The following is a 10,825-nucleotide window of genomic DNA, read 5'->3' as shown; positions in this document are numbered from 1 at the left end:
TGGAAAGTACTCGTCTCCCGATGCCACCTCTCGACAAACAAGGATATAAGTCCCCGATCGCTGGTGTCTACTGAACACACGATCAAAGGACTTAATCCTGTCCCAACAACCATCTCCTCAATTGCAGGAACAGGCCTGCCTAATTTATGCACCTTCCTCCCATGGGAGGATAACTTCAACTCAGGCCGTTCCTAAATTGAAGTATAAAGGAACATACAATTTATTAAAATAATATTTTAAAGTAACGAAAAACTCAATAAAAAGGAATACTTAACAGATAACTTAAATTGAATATTATAAATACCTCTCCAAACCATATGTTGGTTGCAACATGCTTAGCATACTCCGTAAGCACTGATGAATCACTGGATCCACCAGGAAATCCCTCAGCCTCATCTGCAGCAACCTCTGCACCGGTGTCCTGTGCTTCAGCATCTACCATCTTCTCATCAGCAGGTACTACAGGCGAGTCCGCAAGTATCACAGGTGAATCCGCAGGTACCCAAGCACATCATCGGCAACAGTGAGAAGTACCTATTGCCTCCGTGCCGATGCGGTAGGCCTTCGATGCTAGGGAGCACCGTCAGAATCATCACGATCCTTTCTCCCCATACCTCTGTCAACAACCCTACCTAAGGCACAGCCTAATCCTCTAGTCCTAACCATGATCTGCAAATGTCTACCACAAATTTCATCACTAAACCACACAATTTCATCACAATATTAACTTGTTCAAACAAAACAAATTTGAAGGTGGAATTAGTTCTTCATTGGAAGGCAATAAAGAATATGACAAGGGGGGAAAATATGTTATTGTTAATTGTCCTGTTTCTATTTCCAGTGAACGTGGATTATTTGCTTTAGTGGTCAATTTTCTGACTGTTTTATGGGTACTTCGTATGATTCCAGAGAATTGAAAATGATCGGGTTTGCTTTGGTAGATCAGGCATACATGGATGGGGCCTCTTTGCATGTAGAAATATTCAAAAAGGAGACATGGAATGAATGTTATGCTCAACTATGATAACATTAATAGACCCACAACCCGCTTATGTGTGATGGTCAATCAACAATTGATACTTTTATTAGTATTATGAGGACCAATGGGATTTTGGACTACTTGAGCATTTGGAACTTGGAAGTTCAGCAGAAGTGATTTATTCTATTCTGTTTTGCATAAAACTGAGGCAGATAAAGGGGAACCCTTTAAAAAATCATCATTATGACTTCTATCATGCAAGGGAATACCCATTTTCAATGCTACACAAAACTGAGTATTTTCATTCTCTAAGGTAATGAGCATATACAATGTAAAACACATGTAAAATCGAAGAAAATGTCTTTCACAATAAATAGGTCTAACATAAGTTCCTTAAGAGAGGACATACGTTCAAATCATTATTTAACCAGATTATAGGCATGTTATTCATGCATGGGATATGAAGTAGCACAGTGAATAGAATGTACAACATATGATAATGCTCAAATATCAAAGATGTGCAGTAAAATAGAAGGGAACAGGTTCACTCAAAGCTTAGTGAAATAACATTATATTAAAGCTCATTATTTAACCAGAAAATAGAAGGCCACGCCACATGAAATATTGTAACAATATTGTAACAAGAAGTTTATGAATCAACTTGATCTGCAAGTTTCATGCAGATCAACTTGATCCGCATGAAGTGCAAAACTCATTACGGATCATGTGTTTCCTATTGCGAATCATTTATACCCAAATCTATCTCAACTGCGGATGACCTAAATCCCCTATGCGGATCAACGAAATGCCTACAAACTAGCAACTACACTAAACCAACAACAATGGAAGCATGAAAGCAGACGCTTACCTCGATGGAGTAGCACCAACAGAGAAGAAGAACGCGCAAAGTCGAGGTGACGAAGAAGAACGCGCATCAACAATGTTGAAGAAGAATGTGCAACAACAACCACACCGTCGACAGTTGAAGAACGCTCAGAAGAAGACGAAGATGAACAACAGTCACGGAAGGAAGAAGGAGAGGAAGAGACGTCGCGGAAGGAAGAAGGAACGTGCGGAAAAAAGAGTGTTGGGCACACTAACATTTTTAAAAATATTATAGGGGTAATTAGGTCTTTTCGCCTTAAGTGTTGGGTGCACCAGCAATAATACTGGGTGCACCTAGCAACAGTCCCAATCAAACCTTACTACATTTAAGCTCGAAGGTCCATAATAATATTATATTATAATTTAAACAAATATTGTAAATATTAATTTTTAAAATAATTTAATTACACACATTAAAATTTAGAAGAAAAAAAAATTATTTCAACTATTAACCGGTTATAATTATTGGCAGGACTATTTATTCTTACGTGTCATAGTGAAATACTCTGTTTGAAATTTCTTTTTTTTTTCTTTTTTGGGGGTACTACATATAATCATATATCCTTGGTGTCATTATTAAGTTATGGACACGTTGTAGTTGTACACCTGCACATATCTGAAAACTATTGAAAAATCTCCTTCCAATTTCCATCACATGATCTTACTAATAATTGAATAAACTCATGGAACCCTTTTTCAATTCATAAAAGGCAAAATATTTTCCCAGTGTTTCTCTCTCAGCCTTAAAGGAATACGTAACCATAAATTTTGGAACCCATTGGACATAACTAGAGAGTCTTCAGTTCAAAACATGTGTTGAAACGTATCAATTTTTCACAGCAATGTATTACAATGAAAGAGAACTACAATCAACATTGAATGTCAAAACACAGTGAAGACAACGAAATATGGAACAACTATGATTTGTGCTCATCCACGACCGTCAACCAACAACGGAATCACCTTCAGTCACTGAAAATGGGTAATCCTTCAGTCTTATATTCTCTCTCTCTAATCCTTCAACCTTATATTTTCTCTCCTCAATCGTGTGCTACACCTAATTCCCTTGCGTTGCGGATCGTGAGTGACGTGTCTCTCACTACTAACAGAATTTTACGCCAAAAATTTTTCATTCTTTATGCACGTTACATTGGACTATAAGAGTGGCTTTAATCCTTGACACGTGTTCCATCTTTTTTTTTTTTTGTATTTTTAACAAGACACCCTTTACGCTTTTTTTTTTTTTACTGAGGTCTCTTTCTTTTGAACACTGATTTATAATGTGTTGTTTTATATGTTTATGACTGTTTGTTAGAATATAACAACTGAAGGTGGTTTTGAAAGGAATAAAATGGTGCTAAGTTAAGGAATTAGTAATTTGCATAGTTGGAGAATATTGTTTGGATAGGATAAAGTTATTGTTTTGTAGGGTTACTGATGCAGAATATGTGAAGCTGGTTTGGATTGTTATAACGGACATGCTTAGTGTCAGGGAGAGAGGTGTTCACTAAAAAAACATTTAAGGGAGTTTTGTTCAAAATATAAAAAAAAAAAATAAAATAAGTGGGACACATGTCAAGATCGAAGCCACTCTTATAATCCAACGGCACATGCGTTTCTAACTGGAGACTGTCAGTTATGTTCCATGCATGAGAGAGGATCCAAATCCAAAAATTTTGGCTTATGAAGGTCATTGACATATGACAACAAGAAAGGCAAATGCTGCATGTGACAATAATTCGTAGAGAAATTTGTATTATAGCCACTTAAATTATTAATTAACATGTGCATAAAAATTGAGAAACAAGTGTATTTATAGCATAATTGGCATAATTTTATATGTATACATATCAATTATTCATTTCGAGAAACAAGATATAATACAGATTGAGTTGCTTAAGAATATAAATAAAAATTTGATCTTTTGATTATGCATGAAGAAAATTTAATTGAAAAAAATAAAACTCATTTTAACAATATATGTAGGTTTTTAATAATTAATCTCATAACTTTTGATTATAAAAATAATTTATTTTCATAAAAAGTCAATTATTCATATGATTATGCATGTCTACATCAGAAAGCATCAAAGAATGTTGATCTAAAATTCCTATCTCAAATAAGAAAGGTGACAAGCGTCACGCGTTACATCCTAAGCTGACAAAAAAAAAGTTGATAAGGAACTTGAAACCAATGAGTATGATCCACATTTGGACATATTGATGGCAACAAAAGATGCTTCCACATATTTCCACAAACATTCAGAAGAAAAGAGACTTACTGGTTTTGCAACGCTAAATTTTGCTGCCGTGGCAGATGAATTTAACTCAACCAAATTTTGGGGATTAGGCTTCATTCATATTCCCCCATCCTTTTCGTGCCTCCATGAAAATTCTAAATCCTATCAATACTATTGATTACATGCAACCTAAATTACTTTTTTTTAAAAAAATATATATATATAGAAAATCTACTGAAAATGGCAAACTTTTTTCTTAATATTAAACGTACAGACTCAAATTTAATATCATTCGTTAAATTGAACAACCAACTTAAATGTATCTATTTATAATATATTAAACTTGAAATGTTAAGAATATATGTCATTTTAACAATTTAATATCGACTCCTGTTAAAAAAATATATATCAACTATTTTGCCACATAAGCAATTTAATTTCCAATAGGCAAAACCTCGTCTCATGTTCAATGACAATATTTTTATAACAATGTTGATTGACATTTTTGCTTACTTTGAACTTGATTTAACTGTCATAGATAAGTTTAATTGTATGGTTTTCTTTAAGTCTCTTTTTTTATATGGTTACTTCGTTATAATTCGAGTTGTTCAATCCTGAAAGAATAAGCAAGATGTATAATAAAAAGAATAAGCAATAGCGACCCATTCTTTACTAACCCACCATGTGATCTTATCTGCAATTGAAAATTTGAATGTTGGTTTTGTATACCCTGATTCTATTTGTTTTACTATACATCTTACTAGCCAGCTCCCATACCACAAGTATCTTGTTTTCCATATTGATCATTTTTGTTATCTTTTTCATGTATAGTTATGGAAAAGAATTCAGTAGCTACAAAAGTACATATTTACCAACTACAACAGTATAAATAAGAAGTAAGTTCAAATTTTTATGAAGAATGCTGGTTAAAAAAAGATGAACAATGATGAGGAATTGCAATATATACAAAAGTTGCAAAATAATTTTTCTCTCTAAAATATATTTGTTATTCTTAATAAATATCTTATTTTTTTTGTGTTTGATTTGTGATAAAACAAAAATTTTATTTTTGATCATTGATACTTTTTATAGTCCTTGATAAATTAGTGAATTTTTTGGTTACTCCTTGATAAAAAAAATTGCTATTAGTCCTTTTGAAAGACTAATAACAAAAATTTTATTTTATTAGGGACTCAATACATAAAAAAAATTATCAAAGAAGAAACATAAAATTTAGATATTTATTAGGGGTTAAAAACATATTTTAGTTTTTTCAATAAAAAGTTCATATTAGAAAGACACACTTGCTTGCAAGGTTTGGAAAGACGTATTGGCGTTAATTTATAGGTTTAATGTGATTTTTTATTTATTATGTTATGCAATTATTTCGATTTTGTATATTAAGTTTTAAAAATTTCATTCTAGTCTTTTATGTTTTTGAAATGTATCATATTAGTCTTTTTTTCTATTTTTTTACATCTATAATTGACTCGAGCAAAGATGAGAAGCACAAAGAGGGATCGAATGGTGCATTTTGTTGGAAAATGATTCTGACTGGTTTGGTCGATCAAACCTCATCAAAATCAATCGTTGTCAATCTTCTTCTTCTTCGCCTTCGTCAAGGCATTTTTGTTGAAGTCGACAATTAGACAATTGTTCTCGTAAGGTGAGATGGCAATTTCGACTGCCATGGGAAGGTTGCGATGGAGATGGTAATAGGGGCACGGATGTTGTCTTGTTGGGTCAACAAGGATATCTGGAGTAACAGAAGAAGAATGGGTTCTTATTCATTGTGATAGAGAATAATTGGTGAATGAAGAGAATAATAATAATGAGAATGAAGGTTATTATTGTTGGTGATTGCATATCCATCTTTTCTTCATTAACTTAGTGATTTATAATTTTTAAAATAATAAAAAAAAAGGCAGTGACAATTCTTAACCACGCTAATGGACACTAATGTTTTTAACAAAAAAAAAATTAAAAAAAGATCAACATGATATATTTCAAAAACATAAAAAAATAGAATAAAACTTTTAAAATATAATGTATGAAAGCAAACTAATTATAAAATATAATAAACTAAAAGTAACATTAAACCATTTTTAAATTTTTAAGTTAACAAAACAGTAACATTTCTAATGAAAAATTATTAAAAAAAGATCAAAATAATACATCTTAAAAACACTATTTTTGTGTTGTACATACTCTTATTTTTTAGTCAATCAAATGCACCCTTGATATATAAAAGTAAAACAAGCGCAAAACATAATAAATCAAAACTAACATTAAATCTAATATATAATAGAATTTAATATATATATATATATATATATATATATATATATATATATATATATATATATATATCTAATAATCAAACCTAAGTCACAGCAACCTAGTCACGTACACGTTCAGAAAACAAAATCATTATTTCCCATTTGTTAGATTTATCTCTCATGGTGTGTATACGAGAAACTTCAATTGATGGAGTTTGAGGATCCCAAGCTTTTAGATTCACAATCTCTCTCTATATGGGCTACAAAATAAAACGATTTCATGAGGAAAAGAAAAATTACTAGTCATGGCTACCGCAAATAGAGCCGAACAATTTTTAAAAATATATATATATATTTAAAATAAAAATAAAAAGATACCCTGACTATATAAGACGTTGAAGCTGGCGAGTTATCAGGACACTTCCACAACTCATTAAACATTTGATTTGTATATGGCAAAAGACAGTTTCATACAACTGATGCACTAAAACACAAACCAAATCAAGACAAAACCAGATTCTGAGATCGCTTCTTCTGTGAAAAAAATTCGTCTTGGCACTGATTCTTTTCGGTTTCCAATGAACTGAGAGTGAAAAGCAGGGAATTAATCAGTTTCATCCAGTGATTGGGTTTTGGCAATCAGATCAAAAACCATGAGAGAAGAAGGTTCAGGATATGACAGCACCCCTTTTTTGGATACCCAATATGCAGAATGTCACGTCGAAAGAACTGGTTTGTGTTGTTGTTGTTGTGATCTCAATGATTTATTTTCCATGGCAAAAAAAATGGATATGAATCAAGTTCTGCATTGATATTGTTATTGTTATGTTGAAAAACATAATTAGAATGATTTCCGATTGATTCGTTGTGTAAATTTCAACGACAATGCATGAATATTAAATTCTGATTGTTATTTTGAGGAATTGATGGAGTGGTGCCATGGAATTGATGATGAATGTTGTTGTGAGTGCAGGTACAGTGTGGACTGCAGTGGCACACATAGTGACAGGAGTGATAGGGTCAGGAGTGTTGTCTTTGGCATGGAGCATTGCACAGCTTGGATGGATTGGAGGGCCACTCACTATTGTTTTCTTTGCTGCCATCACTCTCCTCTCTTCTTTCCTTCTTAGCAACACATATCGTTCTCCAGACCCTGAACTTGGCCCTCATAGGAGCTCCTCATACCTTGATGCTGTTAATTTGCATAAGGGTAAGTTCTTACAATTTCAATTTCAACGGCACCAACATGATTCATATCGTGTTATATTTGTTTTGTTTGTTAGTACTATTTCCATGTACATGTTATCTGTTTTGATCACTTCAATTTGTGCGTGATCTGATAAGATAAAGTGGAGGAAATCATGGATGAAGTTTCTTTTCTTGTTGCCTTATATTAACAAATAAAATTGTGGTGAATGTGATGGTGATAAGGGAAAACGTGGCTTTGACTTGGACCAATGGTAACGTGAGTGAGTGTGATGTGTCCCGTATCTAACTAGTTCAGTTGTGTCACGGCAACCATATCCTCTGCTTCTGTTGTGTGCAGATTGAGATCACAATCGATCCTTTTGAATGCTTCCACATGGATCTTGCTCATTACACTTTCATCATTCTCTCTCTCTTCATTAGGCCACACGGAACCACATAAAAAAGATAGAGAAATCATTCACTGCTTGAAAGTGATATTCATTTTCTTAATATTTTACTTGGCTCTACCAATAATATATTTCAGTATCTCTTATACAGAATTTTCCTTTAAGAACTTATTTGGTATCGCACGTATATAAAATATATTTGAGTTATAAGCCTATAACCCAGAACAATGAGCTATTAGATTCAATAATTCTTTAACAATACAATAACAAAAGGTAGGCATGAAATCCTTATTATAAGGGCATGGTGATTTTTTGAGGTTATACTATATTTTTATTTTTTCTACCAGAAAGAAAAAATATTGCCTTCTTAATCATCTCAACTGTTGATGCTGAGTTAAAAAATTAAGAGAATTATACAAGTTACCTTTACTAATTTAATACTGAGATATATCCTCACAAGGTTAACATTGTGGTTATGATTAATGAGAGGTCGGGTGAAAGGCATCATGGTGATGGTGGTGGTGAGAATGGCAGATGAGCCATGGTGATATTGATAGTTGTGCGGAGCTATGGTAGGTTAGAAGTTACTCTTTAATTAGTGAACATAGTTCTTTTGGCTTCTTTCCTTTCATAGCATTGAAGCTTAACATGTATTAGTGTCAGTTTACCAAGTGTTAAAATTTCATCTAGTAAGTTCTTTATAACAATTTTGATTAAATATGCTAGCATATTTGGAACAGCATCTTGATGTTTCTAGTGGCAAAACTGCTCTACAGATGATCCTAATTGGATGGTTACATTGCAGGGGAAGGGAATAGTCGCTTCTGTGCTGTTTTTGTGAACGTAAGCTTATATGGTTTTGGAATTGCTTATGTCATTACTGCTGCTATCAGCATGAGGTGAGTTCAGTAACTTATCACACTGGTTTCTCTCGTTTTGTTATTTTCTTTTCTTTGCTCTACTTTCCCTACATTCATCCATGGAATACTACTATTTGCAAACAAGATTTATCACTTGTACTCCACCAGGAATATATGAAGTTGTTCCTGGAATCTCACTATACCAATATGGCTAAAGATTAATGTCATTAATTTGGACTGCTATGTGTATTTGTGACTGCAGAGCAATCCAAAAATCAAACTGTTCCCAAGACAATGGGAATGAAGTAACATGTGGATTTGGGGATGGATATTTCATGCTTATTTTTGGGGCTATGCAAGTTCTTCTCTCACAGATACCCAACTTCCATAATATTCAATGGTTGTCAATTCTTGCAGCAATTATGTCCTTTGCTTATGCTTTCATAGGAATGGGGCTTTCTGTCGGGCAAGTCACAGGTATGCTCATCAGTATCTGATTATTGGTGTCTTTCCTCAATCCTCAGGGATAGAATGACCGACATATTTTGTTTTTACCAAAAACATGTATTTAATTTTCTGGTGATCATTTGATCAGAAAATGGACATGCTGAGGGTAGTATTGAAGGAATCCCTACTTCCAGTGGAATTGAAAAGTTATGGCTGGTTGCTCAAGCACTTGGTGACATAGCATTCTCCTATCCATTCTCAGTAATTCTTATTGAAATACAGGTATGTATCCTGTGATCTCAGTCTCAGATAATCAGAAAGTAACTTTGCCACAGCTTCGAGGGAAAGCTTTAACAATTATAAGGCTAATACAACTTGCTGCAATTCTTGAAGGATACTTTGAAGTCGCCTCCACCAGAAAATGTAACCATGAAGAGGGCCTCAACAATATCAGTCATTGTCACAACATTTTTCTACCTCTGCTGTGGGTGTTTTGGATATGCAGCCTTTGGTAATGATACACCAGGAAACCTTTTAACAGGGTTTGCACTCTATAAAAAACATTGGCTTGTAGACTTTGCCAATGCTTGTATAGTAATTCACCTAGTTGGTGCATATCAGGTACACATAATATTATAGATATCATCCTCAAATTTTGTTATAGTGAGTGCTGGAGGTCTTGCTAAGTAATGTGCCATATATTTTATCTTGTTCTGGTGCAGGTGTATAGCCAGCCACTTTTTGCCAATGTTGAGAATTGGCTTCGTTTCAAGTTCCCGGACAGTGAATTTGTGAATCGCACATACTCCTTGAAACTCCCTTTGCTGCCAGCTTTCCGGCTAAATTTTCTTAGGCTGACTTTCAGAACTGCATATGTTGCATCAACAACTGGGATTGCAATGATCTTTCCCTACTTCAATCAGATTTTGGGAGTTTTGGCTGGCATAATCTACTATCCATTATCTATATATTTTCCAGTGGAAATGTACTTGAGTCTGGGCAATATTGAAGCATGGACAGCTAAGTGGGTCATGCTTAGGACTTTTAGCATTGTTGGTTTTCTGGTGGGATTGTTCACTCTCGTTGGATCCATTGAAGGGATAGTATCTGCAAAACTAAGCTGAGAAGCTTTCAGGCCTCTCCCAGAATTGGAAGTTGAACTTGGAATTAGATTGTGGTTGTTACATTTTTTGCCCTTTCTTTGAAAACCAGCATTAAACATAGTGAAGCAGACGCCTCCCCAAGCATAAAGAATTAAGCATAGATGGAACATTGATGAATTCAAGGTTCTGTTGTTCTACCTGTTAAGATGTAGTAGTAAAGATGTGTAATTGAGTTGCAGAAGCTTAAAATTGCATTTGTTTCTTGAAATGATCTTGAGAAACTAGTTAGTTTCATCTGTAATTCTTAGCTAATCATGGAATAAAAAAGTTGAGCAGGTCCGGTTTTTGAAGCAGGGAATCACACCTTCAGGTCACCCCCGACTTGAGATTTGGGATAGATGTTCTGTACCTGAATAAATGAATTCCTTTCTACTTTTC

General features: G+C 33.8%; 1 protein-coding gene across 2 annotated transcripts; it reads left to right on the top strand.

Annotated features, from left to right (window-relative positions):
- Positions 1 to 6,793: 6,793 nt before the first annotated feature.
- LOC114395867 (probable amino acid permease 7) lies at positions 6,794 to 10,784 on the top strand. Of its 2 annotated transcripts, none has more exons than XM_028357733.1 (7): positions 6,794 to 7,114; positions 7,356 to 7,592; positions 8,783 to 8,876; positions 9,100 to 9,314; positions 9,433 to 9,566; positions 9,678 to 9,905; positions 10,007 to 10,784. In XM_028357733.1, the coding sequence occupies exons 1-7, from the start codon at positions 7,036 to 7,038 to the stop codon at positions 10,406 to 10,408; spliced, it is 1,389 nt and encodes a 462-aa protein (XP_028213534.1). In that variant the 5' UTR covers positions 6,794 to 7,035; the 3' UTR covers positions 10,409 to 10,784. The 2 variants fall into 2 exon arrangements, with proteins under 2 accessions (XP_028213534.1, XP_028213535.1); XM_028357734.1 differs by lacking the exons at positions 6,794 to 7,114; positions 7,356 to 7,592 and adding exons at positions 8,124 to 8,250; positions 8,467 to 8,549.
- Positions 10,785 to 10,825: the final 41 nt, after the last annotated feature.

Source organism: Glycine soja, chromosome 18, assembly GCF_004193775.1.
Source record: "Glycine soja cultivar W05 chromosome 18, ASM419377v2, whole genome shotgun sequence".
Taxonomy (NCBI): Eukaryota; Viridiplantae; Streptophyta; class Magnoliopsida; order Fabales; family Fabaceae; genus Glycine; species Glycine soja.
The sequence above is the reverse complement of the archived record's forward strand: the minus strand, read 5'-3'. Positions and strand labels throughout refer to the sequence as shown.